This window comes from Crinia signifera, chromosome 4 (assembly GCF_055691185.1).
Source record: "Crinia signifera chromosome 4, ASM5569118v1, whole genome shotgun sequence".
NCBI lineage: Eukaryota > Metazoa > Chordata > Amphibia > Anura > Myobatrachidae > Crinia > Crinia signifera.
The window spans coordinates 210,444,803-210,461,730 of NC_139220.1; the positions used below are offsets into that span (position 1 = coordinate 210,444,803).

General features: G+C 44.1%; 1 protein-coding gene across 1 annotated transcript; it reads left to right on the forward strand.

The window, feature by feature from the left end:
• Nucleotides 1-2,090: 2,090 nt before the first annotated feature.
• Nucleotides 2,091-16,408, forward strand: PPIB (peptidylprolyl isomerase B). Its single transcript, XM_083183694.1, has 5 exons — nucleotides 2,091-2,353; nucleotides 12,005-12,118; nucleotides 12,209-12,302; nucleotides 13,569-13,753; nucleotides 15,984-16,408. The coding sequence occupies exons 1-5, from the start codon at nucleotides 2,219-2,221 to the stop codon at nucleotides 16,104-16,106; spliced, it is 651 nt and encodes a 216-aa protein (XP_083039820.1). The 5' UTR covers nucleotides 2,091-2,218; the 3' UTR covers nucleotides 16,107-16,408.
• The last annotated feature ends 520 nt before the right edge of the window (nucleotides 16,409-16,928 follow it).

Consider the following 16,928-nt stretch of genomic DNA (forward strand, 5'->3'; position numbering starts at 1 on the left):
GGCACTACACCAGGTGACTAGCCTAGAAGAGCAGAGGCCCTAAGATTGAGCCTTGCGGAACTCCAACTGACAGAGGTAGTGAAGAGGAAGTAAAGTCAGAGAAGTGAACCCTGAAAGAGCAATCAGATAGGTAAGATGAGAACCAAGCACGGGCTGTATCATTAAGACCTAGGGAGTGCAGTGTTTGTATGAGAAGTGTGTGATCAACCATTTCAAACGCTTCTGAGGCTCCCCCGTATCATGTGTCTCTCCTTCCCCTCACTGTATCACTGTGACTAGGCCGTCAGCCAATCAGAGCTCGTGGGCCGACAGCCAATCATGAGCTAGGATTGACTGACGGCCCAGTCAAATGGTAGTGCGGAGAAGCGCAATGTGCTGTGCACTCATCATTTCAGAAGAGAAGCGGCGGAGGAGGAAACAGACAACCAGCAGGGGGACACCAGACTCTCCTCTCCGCCAGCAGCAGCAGGAGCAACAACGCTGAGTTGTGCTGCTGCTTGGAAATTCTGGCACATTTGGGGCATATGTGCTTTTGGCACTGTAGGAGCATGTGTATCTGGCACTATTGGGGGCATATGTGTATCTGGCACTATTGGGGGCATATGTGTATCTGGCACTATTGGGGGCATATGTGTATCTGGCACTATTGGGGGCATATGTATATCTGGCACTATTGGGGGCATATGTATATCTGGCACTGCACTATTGGGAGCATATGTGTATCACACACCCTTTTTTAATTGGCCACACCCCATGTGGCTATGCCCATTTTATGGTGCACGCACACAGTACCACCAGAGTATTTATTTAGAATGGCACCACAATCGGGTGGGCATTGTTTATCTGGCACTGCTGGGGGGCATTGTGTTTATGGCATTACTGCGGGTATTGGGGGGCATTGTGTAACTGGCACTGCTGGTGGCATGTGTATATATGGCACAGCGTTTATTCAGAGAGGCTGGCGGCATAGCCAGCAGCTCTGAGCGCTGGCCATGCCCCCACAATGGAAAAAATAGGGGATGTGGCCTCGTAGGAGTACCACGATAGTAGGTCATGCCCCCCTAATTTGCAGATGTTGCTTCTCCTCTATCTCCAGTATTGGTAGGTAAGTATATGGCATATTGGACATTGCAGTGTGTGGTATGTTGTGTCTGGGGCAGGGATGGCCATCGACCATTCATGATTAGAAATCATCAATGGTTTATGGCCAATGTTGAATGGTTTTGACATCGATGGGGGGAGTACCAGATGGTTTCCCACCATGGATGTCAAGCTTAACTGAATAGTTTTGTTTTTCTGATACTGCAGACCTGTAAACTGTATGAATATGCCAGACTAATGTAGTATATAGGAAGGTGCTGTGAATTGTATCCGATATACAGTGTCCGGGCTGATGCTCCAGGTGACATTCCTTGGTTAAGGAATGTGTGGTAAGACCGATACCACTGACACCATATCAATCACAACCAATCAGCTCGCAGCTATCATTTAACTATTATATTTTATCTAGAAGCTGGTGGTTGTCATGGGCAACGTCTCCTATCGCGCGCCTTATATTTGCTCTTGCTATTCTGCCACATCCCCCGGGCCCGAGCCCCCTGCTGCAGCGCTGCTCTGCTCTCTCCACGTCGTCGTCTCGTCGCAGTCACATACCACCGCCTCCCGGCGCGCATGCTGAGCATCCGAGCTCCGATAACGCCCCGTACAGCGCCATAGGCCGTAGCGTCTGGCATGTCGGTTTCTGATTGGCTGCTTTTGTATAACCAATGCCAAACTCGTAACGTGGCACATACTGGGGGGAGCGCTGCAGGATGGTATAACCCGCAATGTCTCTCATAGTGATTATTTTTTCCTCTTTTTATTATGTCGGTACTGACACGTCCCGTATCTACTAATAAACCATGGGGCAGGGGGCACTGAGCATAGAAACAGCGACCGCCATCACTATCATCATTACCCCTCCGGGTACCGCTGGGCCGCTCACCTGACCATGGACGGAGCCTATTTATGGGACGAGTCCAATATTGTAAATACCTGTGCGTACTGTATGTGTATGACATTGTTTGTTCACCGCATCGGGCTGTGCCTAGTATGTTGATTTAGAAGTCTCTCTCTCTACCCTCGTGTTTGCAGCAAGGTGGTAGAGTCCGTGTCGCGGTGACGTCACGCCTGCCGTGGTTTATCTCTCCCGCGCCCCGGCCCGTGCTCCCCGTCTTTCATGCTGCGGCTGCTGGAGAGAAACATGAAGCTAATCTTTGCCGCTGCCCTGATCGCGGGCTCCGTCATCTTCTTGCTCTTTCCCGGCGCCTCCGAGGCCGATGAGAAGAAGAAAGGGCCTAAGGTCACCCACAAGGTAATAATGGGGAGATGGCACCAGCGCCCCCCGCCTATAGCATCAGCCCGCCGGCGCCTCCTGCCACCCGTCTCCCGGGCTCTGGCATCTTCCTTTGCTGCCGCTGTCCCTGCGGGAGACACGGGCATCTGGGGCTGGGCTCACACCAAAGCTACACCCCGGTGTGCCGGGCACGGGTCAGCCAGAGCCGCACAAATCTGCTGGAAAAATCTATATCCAGACCATAGCGCGGGACCCCCGCGCTATCTGCACCAGCCTGCCAGCCAACCGCATCACAATTGGGCAGAACGTGAGAATGTGTCTCCGCGGGCTCCCTCTGCTCCTCTATGTGCAGAGTGTTCTCAGGCAATCCTGTTATGCTAGCCTGGGGCATCCCGTGCTCTGAACTTGAGCCTGCAAATAGATGGCTATAGGGGCCCACAGGGGCTATATAGATGGCTTTAGGGGCTACAGCATGTTTCACAGAAGGACTGCTGCAGGTATCTCTGACGCTAAGTTTCTATGGTGGAAGTGATTCTGCCTGATGTACAAATATCACATAGGGCTCTGGGCTATTGCCAGCTTGAGATGGCGGTAGCCTATGAGCTTCAGATTACTGCGCATCAGCACCAGGCTGATGTGCTCTAGCAAGTATTACCAGAGCTGGAGTTTTTACTCCCCTGCTCCGTTAGACGAGATGCTACACCTCGGCAGAGAGCTGAAGTCTGAAGCTTTATATGTGCAGGTATAATTAGGGTGGGTAATATCAGGATCGGAGACAGACGGACAGACATGTCTGTTGATTGAGGGACAGGGGGTAGGCATACGGTGGCATATGCAGTGCAGATACCTGCTTTGCCACCATTAAATTGATCCTGGGATTGAAAAAATGTCCTCAGACTGCCATCCCTATAATTCTTTTGCCGAACAGTGTAGTGATGAGCCAGTCCTCACCTACATGGCTGTAGGTAAGTAGCAGAGCTCTTACCTGTACCAAAGTCTTCCCATCAATTGGAGGTCAGAAAAGAGCTAATGTACCTTGAAAATGCTCATTGAAATAACCCGAATGAAACTTAAAATGATAGTGCTAATTCATTTTTGCCTGGTAAGTATTCGCAGTGCCTTAAAATATCTGTGGACTGCTTGTTCAGAATAATTTGAAAATTTGCAGCATTGATAACAAGCATGGTAGTGGGTTTTGTGACCAATTCAGTAGTTTCTGCTGCCTGCAGCAGTTTTGTGTGCTGATGGCATCTATTCAGTTGTACCAGCCAACGGTTCTGCTCGCTGCTGCCTGAGGAGGTGAGCAGAAACAAGAAAAAAGTTCTGGTTCAAGCATGCTAGCCTGGATTTCTGGTGTACAGTTGCTACACCAAGTCTATATTTGGGCGTGTCATGAAAACCCCAAAACATGCCTTGTCAGTTAACATTATGGGCTATTCCATTAGAAAAAAAAGCCCACAGGTCACACTAAAAGAGAAAAATCTAGCTTTGTATCTTCTGAATTTTTAACGACCATTTTTTTTGTAGGTTTTCATAAGAAAGAGGAAAAAAAAAGGATTTTTCTATTTGCATAAAAAATAAGCCTATTTAGGCATGGGTTTTTTTTTTTGGTTTGTTTAATAAACTTCCTCATGGTGTTAACAATTTTTTTTTTTACCACCTGTACAGATGTCCCATATGTGGCATGGCCTTGTGTGTGTGTTTTTTTTTTTTTAATAGGACATTGTAGTTAACGTCCTAAAAAGTGTACGTTTCTGAAGCGCCACAGCATCACTACACATTTCTATTGTACACACGGTGAGGTGTGCACTATTTTTTTTTTTTTCTATTCAATTTTTGCTTATCAAATCTAATAGAAAACAGATTGGGCATTGAATTGTGTTTCTACATTCAATGCAGATTCAATTCCAATGCGCACTCCAGTGTAGTGTGAATCGACTAGAAAAATAGTCTTGGCAAGCAAGGCTATGGGCTATTTCACACGCTCCTGCTGGGCGGGGAAACCCAGCACGGCCAGGAAGCCGTGCTGCACACAGCAGTTTACAATGGTGGGGATGGCGGCAGCCGTCCCTTCCAGTGGTGGGATCCGGCTGCAACCGGGTGGCCGTCCTATGTGAATGGACACATTTGTGTCCGTTATTAACTGCTGTGTGCGGCATGGCTTCTTGGCCGTGTTTGGTTTCGCCGCCCGGCAGGAGCCAGAGTGTGTGTAATAGCCCTATGGGGTATGCAATCCCGGATCACGGCTGTCGATCCCTCCCAACAGCCGTGATCCGGGTCCATTTGCATTTTCCCAGATAGAAAATTGAATTCCCCCTAGCCGATCAGTGAAAAGTGGGCCTGTCTGAAGATTGTCTATCTGCGTCTGGGATCGTGACAATCCACGGCTGTTATCAGCAGAACAGGCCCGACCGCTTCTAAAGTCTGGCTCATTCTGCCGTGATCCCTCTTTGATGCTGTCATTAAAGACAGCATTGAATAATCCTCTGTCGGAAATAGCGGTGGGAGATTGCATACCCCACTATATAGTACAGATCTGTACTACATAGTCAAAATAGAATGTGAACACTATAACCAATCCAGACACTGATCCAGATCGAATAGAAAGTGTAATCTCACTGTGTATGCACCTTTAGTATTGATAAGGTCAGTCACTTTGTGTTTGACTAAAATCCACAGGTTATGCTTTTATCCCGGTACATGTTTGTAGTACTGCTGACTGCTGTTACTTTATGACAGGAAACTGTCAGTTTAGCTGATGTATTGTACTAAAGGGAACAAGCAGACAAAAGTTTGATCCGTTCAGCCCATCCACCAATGCTGTAGGCTGTTGAATGCATGTCTGTGCCATGGGCTTATTGGTTTCACTTATGCCAGCAATTTATTTCTATTTCTTTCAATTCAACTAGTCTTCTGTTAAGTGATGACTCATTTGTAGCATATTGATACAATTGCCTGCTTTAAATAGGTGGCCACCCCTAATACATTTATGTTTTCTAAATTGGTACTTGTGTACTAGCACGGCGTCCACGATATTTGGTTGCATGGCATACACCCGATGCACTACGATGCGATTTAAAATTGTATAAGCCCCCTATACGATGTTTAATTGTATAAGCACCCTAATGGGGGCTTACAATGTTAAATGCACCCCCACTATGAACGTGAACCCAAAGCGTGGCGGTACGCGTCCTATGACCTTTTCATACCCCTACTATCCACGTCGGCGTGGAGTAGATCTGATATAGTGTGGCGAGCCACCGAGTCCGAAGCATGGTGAGCGGACGCATATTACTTTACATGTATTCCGCGTCCCCTCACGGGGCTCGCTGCGCTCGCCACACTATACAAAATCAACTCCATGCTGACGTGGATAGTGTGGGTATGAAAAGGTCGTAGGACACATACCGCTGCGCTCGCCACACTTCGGGTTGGCGTTGATAGTGGGGGTGCTTTTTAACATATTAAGCACCCAACATGTTTAACTTATAGGGGCCACTTTTAACATGGGAAAACCCATTAGGGTGCTTATACAATTTTAAATCGCATACCATTGTATATGCGATAGAATGGCATACAATGCCATACAATTTGATGGTATACATTTTAAAATTTTATACCATCGCATGCCTTATGGTCTGCGATGCGATGGGCGCCGTACAAGTACCTCTAAAATCTGACTATTGTTCATTTTAGGCAATTATTGAACCCTTAAAATAGAAACTTAATGTAATATTACATAAGCTGCAGGGGGTATAGAAATAAAGGTTACAAAATAAGCTTTTTTTTTTTTTTTTCTTTACAAAACGGCATTAATAATGTTTAAGCTGTGCACACACGGTGCGATTTGGTCTGAGTAATTTTGGCTGAAAATTGCTGAGCTATATTGCTCAGTGTACCGTTTTCATCAGCGACCAGCAATTTGGGCTGAAAATTGCAAGCTATTCTGTCTCTACCTCATTTACACTATTTTAGCCATAATCAGAGGAGCATGCTCCTGCAACCATGGAGGGCTGGCAGCGGTAGATCGATCCCTGCGATTTATCTCCCTCAGCAAATGAAATCACTGGCAATATGGTTGTTCAGCGATTTGTGCTAAAATTTTATTTCATTTCAATTACCTTAGGCAGGTTTGTTTAAAGCACCAGTTGGGGGAAGCTTAGGGTACACACCCACATATGACCAGAATGTACATTAAAAAAATAATGGTACTTGTGTAGTTTCACGGCGCCAGCGTCTGAGTCCCCTTGCGGGGCTCGCTTCGCTCGCCCACGCTGCGGGCTCGGTGGCTCGCCACGCTATTTAAAATCAACTCCATGCCAACATGGATAGTGGAGGTATGAACTATCCATGTTGGCATGAAGTTAAGTTACTTTTTTGGACATATTTCGTGGCGAGCGTACACCCGGAAGTAGCACGGCGCCGTGAAACGACACAAGTACCAAAATAATAATAAGGAAAGAAGACTGAGAATGTTCTCACATACACCTTGACAAAGGGGCTCTGCCCCGAAACGTTGGTTTTTCCATGATTTGAATACAAGTTTTCGCAGACCCAGGAGTGGCAGTCTCTTTCCTTGCTACATTCCTAACAGGACAGGCACCGGGGCGGATAACCACTTTGGAGTGAGTGATACACATTTTTTTAACATATACCTGCTCTCCACCGCCTGACAGATGGCCAGTTTTTTTCCCTAATTATTTATTTTAGTGGGTGAGATATAGTGCCCATACATGGTACCTTTTTGTACCGTTCTCTGAGCAGTGCATGGTACAAAAAGTATTGCATCTAGTTCAAAACACATGCTGTTGTAGCACATAGCATGTGTTTAGAACAAAATGTGATGCGATTTTAAATAAAAATGTATGGTGCACATCGCACCATGTATGGGCACCCTTAAGCTTGTCTGGCTCCTACACTTTCGTCTTGGCTCCTAGATTTAAAAAAAAAAAATTGTCAAGCCTTGGGTTAACCTTGGGTTAAATAAGTGGTTACTAAACTTTTCCAAAATCACAGCACCCTAGTACAATAATTATTTAGTACTTTTAAAAAAAAGTTTTGTTTTATGTCAATAATTGAGATAATTTAGGTGGCGAGGGACTGGATTCGCTTCTGCTTCTCTGCATATTTTATGATTGGGAGCCACAAGCACTGGTTTGATCTGTTACATTGCCCATAAATAATTGGAATAGGTCCTGGACCCACCAACCCAGGGCACCCTAGGGTGCCATGGCACACAGTAGATATAATTTGAAGATCAACTGATATGCTGCCCGATCACACAATAGGTATATGCGTGTTTCCCATACATACTACCTGATCCTTCATGATTAGCGTCAGAACTAAATGGGTGAATTTACATGTGCCTGTTTGGTTGAGCTGTCAGTCACCACTGGCTCCTGGTACGGGCAGTTGGTGGATATTTAGCTATATCTGGGGTTGGTTATGTTACACACTGGACACTATGGGCGGTATTCAATGTGAATACCGGCGATGTGCAGCGAATCCTGTTTAGGATTCGCTGCACATTCGCCACTGCTCGCTGCGTTCCGGAGCCTCGCCGGCTCCGGTATTCAACGAGTCAGGGGCTCGCTGCCCCTGACTGGCGAATTTGAGCTCCTGTGGCGGACGCTGCAGGGAGCCTGAGGACGGTGGCAGGCAGGGAGATGGAAGTCTCCCTGCTTGCCCCAGAACGTTTGTGGGGGGAAAGTGGGCTCCCCGGGAGCCAGGCAGCACAGACAGCCCCCCCGGGGGTGCCAGCAGGGGACCGGGTATATTCACTACACCTGATCATGCATATGTAATGATCGGGTGAAGTGAATATATGAATATATATATATATATATATATATATATATATATATATATATATATATATATATATATATATATATATATATAAGTCTGTGGGGGCGGCACTCCACTGTGGTAGTCACAAATATGCAATACTTGCTGAAAATCTGGTGCCCTCTGTTGTCAGGGATGCTGACCATATGCAGGGTGTGGGGGGGACGGTGGCACTCAGCAACAAAGAAATACACCAGGCAGGATTAGTGAGCCTACGTTTCGAGGCGCGGCGGCCTCTTTATCAAGGTGAAAACAACCAAACCAGTGCAAAACAAGTGAATTAAATACCTGTGCAGCCTCTTTCCGTCCTCCCTCGCCTGAACATCAGACGGCGCCACCGGGAGTTCAGGCGAGGGAGGACGGAAAGAGGCTGCACAGGTATTTAATTCACTTGTTTTGCACTGGTTTGGTTGTTTTCACCTTGATAAAGAGGCCGCCGCGCCTCGAAACGTTGGCTCACTAATCCTGCCTGGTGTATTTCTTTGTTGCTGAGTGCCACCGTCCCCCCCACACCATATATATATATATATATATATATATATATTTTTTTAATTAAATATATATTCATGTGCTGTAAAAATAGCATGCCCCTCCTCAGAATAAAATTCCAGATTTTTGGACACCAATTGTAAAAAACAAAACACTTTATTTTAAAAGTTCACCTTCCACTTCACCATAAAAAGGTGCTACTCGGTGAATCATGGTGAAAAAAAACCTTGAAATGTATTCGCCATCTGGTCATTGAATAGGGTGATTCACCGTTTTAGTCAGAAATTCGCCTTACAGCACAAAATCGCCATAAAAACCTGGCGAGATCAGCCTCATTGAATACCGCCCTATATGTCTGAGCATAGTCCTTTAGACAAACCGCTGGTACACACTGGCCGATGTTCAGCAATATATTGGCTGTTCAGTTGAATGGCTGATGTATCGGCCTGTGTGTCTCCATTTGTTTCCGGAACAGATGGAACCAGTTTACTTGCATTACCAGATTGGGTGACAAAATCCGACTTCTAGGCTTTGAATAAAAATATCTACAAATAGCTCATTATCTTTAGAACTTTAAACAGGTGTTTCAGTAGCAACAGCGGTAACTGACCTTCACTCCATACCTTACATGAATAGCTCAAAATTGGGATTTATGCACAAGACTAATTAGCAGAAAGCAGACACTAAAACATACACCATAATTAATGCATGATCTATACATCTATCTTAAATGAATGTATGTAATAAAATATATTTATTGAAAATATGACTCGTGTCTCTTTAATATAGGCATTCAGCAATTGATATTTGCATTTCAATATTGTGTATAGCATTGTAGTCCTGGTCCACAATTCATGAACTTTGTTCAGTGAAATCAGTGGCAGTCTAGCCATCCTTAGTATATCGCAAGTAAGCATCTGATATTTGTGTATACTGTACACACGGGCTGATATTAGCCAGAAATGGTTGCTGAGCGGCCATATGGCCCTTGTTTTCTAGTGTGTACAGTGCGCCAGATGCTAGGAGTGTGCTCCTGCAACTAGCACTATACTGGTCGCCGGAGCATGCTCCTTCTTGATTTTGACTAGAAATCGCTGGTGCACAGATTTAATTTGAAAGTGATTGACCCAGTTTTGTGATGTGAAAGGGGTAATAGAGGGAAATGGTCTTCCACTTAAGGTGGCCATACAATAGGGCAATTTATCTGAGGCTTAAAATTGCACCAAATTTGAAGACTTGAGTTCCGCGGGAGTCCTGCATGTCAGATTTTGTACTTGAGTGCTAATTTTAAAGATATATTGCATGCAAGTTATTAACACGTGACAAATCGTATGCAATTTCTTAAGGCATATACAGTACTTATACAGTAAAATTGATCTGATGGGCCCTCTGCCCTGTTCGGGAGCAGCAGCTTCTTAAAAAAAAAATATATATATTATAATAATATATATTATTATTATATATTTTTTTATTATTTAAATAATAACATATTTTCCCCAAGGGGGAGATGGGAGTGCCAATTATACCATAGTCAGGCTGGTTTAAGCTCTGATTGGGAACCAGCCCTACTGTGAGTGTGTGCAGCCAGTCTGCTTTCATTCTGGAATCCGTGGTTCAGTACCGCCTGGGATAACGGAGTGAGGTGATTGTGTGTGTGTGTGTGTGTGTGTGTGTGTGTATATTGAAATTTCTACATAGATTTTTACCTGTCAGAAGATCTTTAATGTCTTATCAAATTTTAAATTTGCTTAATTCTTTTTGCCTGGCCAGGGGAAAACCATATAGATTTGCGGACAGCTTCTTCTGGTTTTGCCTATGCCGATTTGCCGTTTGGCAAATTATTGCTAGCCCCCCCCCCCCCAATGGGTTAAAGAATCTGCCTACTTTCCTTGTGTTTCCGTTTGATCCTACCCGAGAAGTGCAGTGTGAATGCTTAAGTCGAATAGTCCGGGCCCCTGCGACATGGCTAGTTGAATCAGATCATCAACCCCATGGACTGATTTTGTTTTCCTATTCATGAAAGTCTTGAGTAAAATGGTGGCTCTTTAAATGGTTGCAATGTCTGGCGGTTTTCAGACAGAAGTTTGCGGTGCGCAGGGAATAGCGCCAGGAGGGAGTGACTGGAATTGTTGTAATCAGTGCTTTTGCTAAGTTGGAGAACAGTGCTACTCACAGGTGTTTATTCACAAGTACCAGCATTTTCTGACTTGGGTGCCCCATGGCAATGCTGTTTGCACCGTGCTATGGCTTAAAACTTAATTGCTGCCCTTGTTTAGTCAGATTTTTGCTCACTCCCAGGATGGGTGCAAGCAAAAATCCACTGGTTGGAGTTAGGGGCACGCTGATGAGAATAGCTGTGGGAGCTCCCTCCCCAGGGATATTCGCTGCGCACCGTATTGAATCTTCCCCTAAAGGGAGAAGCAAGGTTGGAATAGCACGGTCACTATCCACGCCACCATCTATTGCTTTTAGTAACCAGGAGGTAAAGCCGAAAGTGTGGCAAGCCAAGTGAGCCTGCAGGTTTACATTTGACCTCCCATGTCTGGTAATTGCTCCTCCCACTGTTGTGCTGTGTCATGCTTCTGATGTCAGGGGCCCTTTTTTTCCACTAGGATCTAGACTTTGTTCTTATCAAAATGCTCAGATGCTCCTAGGGTGTATGTTGGTTGACTAGCTCAATGTGAACTGACCCCTTGCCATATAGATCTGGGATAAGTTCATGGTCTGCTTTTGTGGAGAACAGACACAAAGCTTCCAATAAATATGCTATAATTAAGAGCAGTGCTAAATAATCTAACCCAGTGGTTCCCAAACTGTGCCATGGCACCAAGGGGTGCCCTGTATTGGTGGTGCAGGACCATTTTAAATTATTCATGGACAATTTAAATAGGCAAAACCATTATTTGTGTCTTCCAATGCTAAATATGTGAGTAACAAAAGCAAATCCAGCACCACATATCTGACCCTATGGATTCAATGTCCAGCCTGCTGATTGGTGAAAAGTTGGCGTGTCCACATAAATGGCCATGGATTGTCTATCTGTGGCCGGGATCATGGCAGTTATCGGCAGAATGGGCCTGACCGCTTCTAAAAGTCAGGCTCATTCTGCTGTGATCCCTCTTCAGTGCTGTCGGAGAAGACAGCATTGAATAGGTCCCTGCTGCTATTTCCCCCGTCGGGAGATTGCATACCCCTATTTGTTTACAAGACCTGAATACGTTTTTTGGGGTTACATGAAATCCTGCTCGAGCAATGTTGGCGTATAATACACTTACACGGCTCAAACTGTAATTTGCACAGCTGACCTGTTTCTTTACTTTACTTTCTCTACAGGTGTACTTTGATATTAATATTGGAGATGAGCCTGCCGGGCGTATAGTGATCGCCCTTTTTGGAAAAACTGTTCCCAAGACTGTTGAAAATTTTGTAGCATTGTCAACTGGAGAGGTGAGTTATGAATGAGACTTGTGGGGCAGGGCGTTAAACTGGCCTTAGATGCTTCTCATTCTCTCCACTAACTACTCTTCTCGCTTTCAGAAAGGGTTTGGCTATAAGGGCAGCAAGTTCCACCGTGTGATAAAAGACTTCATGATTCAGGGTGGGGATTTTACAAGGGGCGATGGAACCGGAGGTAAGTACCCCTCCAATAACACATCTTGCCTATCCAAAAAGTGTTATACATGTAACTATTTCTGGGATTAACTACTAATTAACATAAAAATACTTCAACTTCCCTTTTGATTGTTTTGAAAAGAATAGTACATTGAGCATCTTCCATTACGTTTGATTGAAATATTGTGGTGCTTCTTGGTGACCGCTAAACCCCAAATATTGAACATCTTCTTAAAATATAGTCTGTACGGGTTGAGTATCCCTTATCCAAAAGTCTTCTGGTCCCCCGCATTTTGGATAACAGATTATTCCATACCATAATATCTTTATATTTCAATGATGTACAAACACATGAAAACACATTTGTGCATAAAACAAGGTTTCAAAACATGAAGCACAGTTTGTGTAGTATTTCAGATACTACATTTAAATGCCACGCAATCTTTCCTTGCACATATATAGTGCCAGTTACATATCATGTCCTCAGTAGTGCTGTTGCAAATGTCCCAAGTTGTGCTTGGGTTTCGGAAAAATTTGGATAAGGGATACTCAACCTGTATCTGATGAAATGCCCCTCAGCCTTTTACTTTGTATCTATACAGAGCAACACGAAATACATCCATGAAATAAATATATAGATATAGCTCTAGAATGTGTTTGGGTTGTTTTTTTTACGTAAAGAGGCCATTATGGGGGCACTATAACTGTTTATTGCACCCGGTCTTCCTGCAGCTCTGGTGTGCCACAGTACAATAATTGAAGATTGAGAGTGTGACTAGATAATGCCAACAAACAGTGTTTTTTTTTTTTTTCCTGGATCTTAGAGGGTCTCTTCACTGATCAGTTTTCAAAATTAGCAGACAAGTACCAAAAGTCCAAATTTTAGAACCATTGTTTTGTTCCTGTTGGTAAATCCATTTGGGATTCTATAGACTAGGCAGGGTTCGTAATTCCAATTCTCAAGTTTCCCCAGCAGGTCCTGTTCTCTGGATCTGTAGGCATGCACAGGTGAATTAATGTAGTTAGGTGGGATCATTACTTATGCTGCTATTTCCCTAGACTGAAACACAAATGTGACCTGTTGGGAAACATGAGGGCTGTGTTTCAGAACCACTTCTATAAATCCCAAGTGAGCATGTAGGAGAATGGTTTTAGAATCCCCTCTTGTGTGATGCACTTGAGACAATCTGTTATCGAAAAGGCTTTTACCCATTGCACATTGGAAAATTAATATTTGTAACCATTGCATCATTTGTGTTTTTATTCCACCTGTCCTTTAACCTAGGTAAAAGCATCTATGGAGACAGGTTTCCTGATGAAAACTTTAAACTGAAGCACTATGGCAACTTTTGGGTCAGCATGGCCAATGCTGGCAAGGACACAAACGGCTCACAGTTTTTCATCACCACTGTTAAAACGTCCTGGCTCGATGGGAAACATGTGGTGTTTGGTAAAGTTATAGAAGGAGAGGTAAGACCGTAATCTGTGAACGCTGATGATCATGTCTGTGTGAATGCAAGTAGATTATTTATTTAATCAATGACTGCATGTGTAGAGCGGGGAGCTGATGAGGTCGCCGTACAATAATATTCAGGGCAATATGCACTATACGGTTCTCCTGGGAGTCCCAATAATAGTTAATGATATTGCTCATGGAGAAAATTGCTTGGTACACAGATTTTTACCAACTATATGCATGTTAATGATATTTTTGTGAGTATCAGCTAATGTGAACACACTATAATTTTTAACAATGCACTATAACTGAGTCGTTAACAACCCCCTCTGTACATGTAGTTATATCCTGACTATCGTCAGTGACGGCATGCTCCTGGATATGGCCAGTGAATGATCTAGTGCAGGGATAGCCAAGTCCAGTCCTCCAGAGCTACCAACAGTTAATGTTTTCCAGGTCTTCCCACAGAATCACAAGTGAAATAATTAGCTCCACCTGTGGATCTGTTTAAAATGTCAGTGAGTAATTAGTACACCTCTGCAGCAGCTAGGTCGAATGGAAAATGTGGGTACTTATGTAGTATCTGGGCTGCCGATTTTTTGATTGTATGCCTTAAGTTAAGGCATACAATCAGATGCGATGCGATGCGATATCGCATCGCATCGCATGCGACCATCGGATGCGATGACCCGATTTTTCCATAGGAATCAATGTTAAAATGGACTGAGTCCATTTTAACATGGAATTCAATGGGAAAAAGGGGTCCTTTTCATACCCCTACTATCCAAGTGGGCATGGAGTTGGATATAAACCTGTGGCGAGCGCAGCGAGCCACCGAGCCCGAAGCGTGGCGAGCGAAGCGAGCCCCGCGAGGGGACGGTATTCTTTGTCCCCTCGCGGGGCTCGCTACGCTCGCCACGCTTCGGGCTCGGTGGCTCGCTACGCTCGCCACAGGTTTATATCCAACTCCATGCCCACTTGGATAGTAGGGGTATGAAAAGGACCCCTTTTTCCCATTGAATTCCATGTTAAAATGGACTCAGTCCATTTTAACATTGATTCCTATGGAAAAATCGGGTCATCGCATCGCATCGCATCCGATGGTCGCATGCGATGCGATGTACCCGATTTAGAAATCGGCAGCCCAGATACTACATAAGTACCAAAATGTGCACTGTTGGTTACCACTGATATAGTGCATACACATTAAACAATACTACCCAGCTTTAGAAAACCCTGATCCTTACAAAGGCTTGCTGCACTAACTGAATTAAAAACGTTTGTAACGCTTTTAAGATGACCAATTTTTTTGCGTTCCTGTGGGTTCACTAATACTCACATATTTCCTGTTCCTTTTACATATTCGGGTTTATACAACCTATGGGTGGTTCACTTATTTAACTACGTTTTGCAAGGTCCCCTAATAATGGAGTGTCAAGTTACTATGCTATTAAAGCTTATTTGTTGAAAAGGAAAGCCAGTGTCTTTCATTTTTATTAAACTTTGGTATTTGTGTATTATCACAGCGCCCATCGCATTGCATACCATAAGGCATATATGTTATACAATTTGAAATTGTATACCATCGACTTGTATGGCATATACAATGGTATAAGATTTTAAATTGTTTAAGCACCCTAATGGGTGTTTTCAATGTTAAATGTGCCCCCTATAAGAAAAATAATTGTATAAGCACCGTAATAGGTGCTTACAGTGTTAAAAGCACCCCCACACCACCCGTGCTATCAACGCCAACCTGAAGCATGGCGAGCGCAGCGGTAAGCATCCTCCGACCTTTTCATACCCCCACTATCCACGTTGGCGTGGAGTTGACTTTATATAGTGTGGCAAGCGGACGCGGAATACATGTGAAGTAATGCACGGCCCCTCGCTGCGCTCGCCACACTATATAAAATCAACCCCACGCCGACGTGGATAGTGGGGGTATGAAAAGATTGGAGGACGCGTACCGCCGCCCCTCGCGAGCTCGCTGTGCTCACCGCGCTTTGGGTTGGCAGTGGCATGGGGGTGCATTTAACATTGTAAGCACCTATTAAGGTGCTTATACAATTAAAGATTGTATATACAATTTAAAATCGCATCTCATTGCATTGTATGCCATATACAATGGTATACAATTTTAAATGGAATACAGTGCCATACGACTGAATATCGTGGGCTCTGTGATAATATACAAGTACCTAAACTTTTTTTTTTTTATACATTTTTCTATTTCTTTCTCAGGATGTGGTGAGAAAAGTTGAATCCACCAAGACAGATGCACGAGACAAGCCTCTTAAAGATGTGGTAATTGTGGACTGTGGAACGATTATTGTGGAGAAGCCGTTTGCAATTGCTAAAGAGTAATAACATGGCCATGAAAGCTCGGCCAGGAAATGCTCTTACATCACTGGATAAATTAGCTTGAAAATCTATTAAACCAGTTGCCTTTTGTTCCATAATGATTGGCAAAGAGCTCTCCAACTTATACAGGGGCTTCTGTGTAACTCAGAACTGATTTAAAGTGACCAAAAGAAGTGTCAGTCCATTGGAACATAAATAAATTGACTTACACATTCCACCCACTTATGTTTTTTTCCCCCCTTTTGGACATATGAAACATAAGTAATGTGTACAATAAATTGAAATAAATGGTTTCTATAAAACAAGTGCAGATATTTTTATTTTTTTTTCTTCTGTAAATCTTTTCTTTTTGCAGCGGATATCCATTCGTAATTAGACACGCTACTTCTGATTGACAACTTTTAGTATTGGTCATGGTTAACCCTTTGAGTACCAACGTCTGAGATGTTCAAAATATCCACTAAAATTGCCAGCATTGCTCACATTTGTGACATAAATTCAAATGTGGAAAAAAAAATCCTAAATAAGGCAAACATTACAGGTCATTATGATGAATCAAAATAGTTGCTTGCCAATGAGTGCCAAGTAAATGTAACACCTGGGTCTAAACCACCTCAGGGGTGTTGATTCAGTTTTAATCTGGACTTTATGGTGCCCGTACACTTATGCGATATCGCAATGCGATGTCAGATTGCATTTTGTGGTGCCCAGTGTGGGTTTTTTCCTACACTGGCACAGTGATGTTGCGTGCCACATCTGGTGCTCGAAGAGGGCTGGTGGCGACAGAGCGAGGACCAGAGCTGTGGAGGGCAGTGCTGTGAAGGA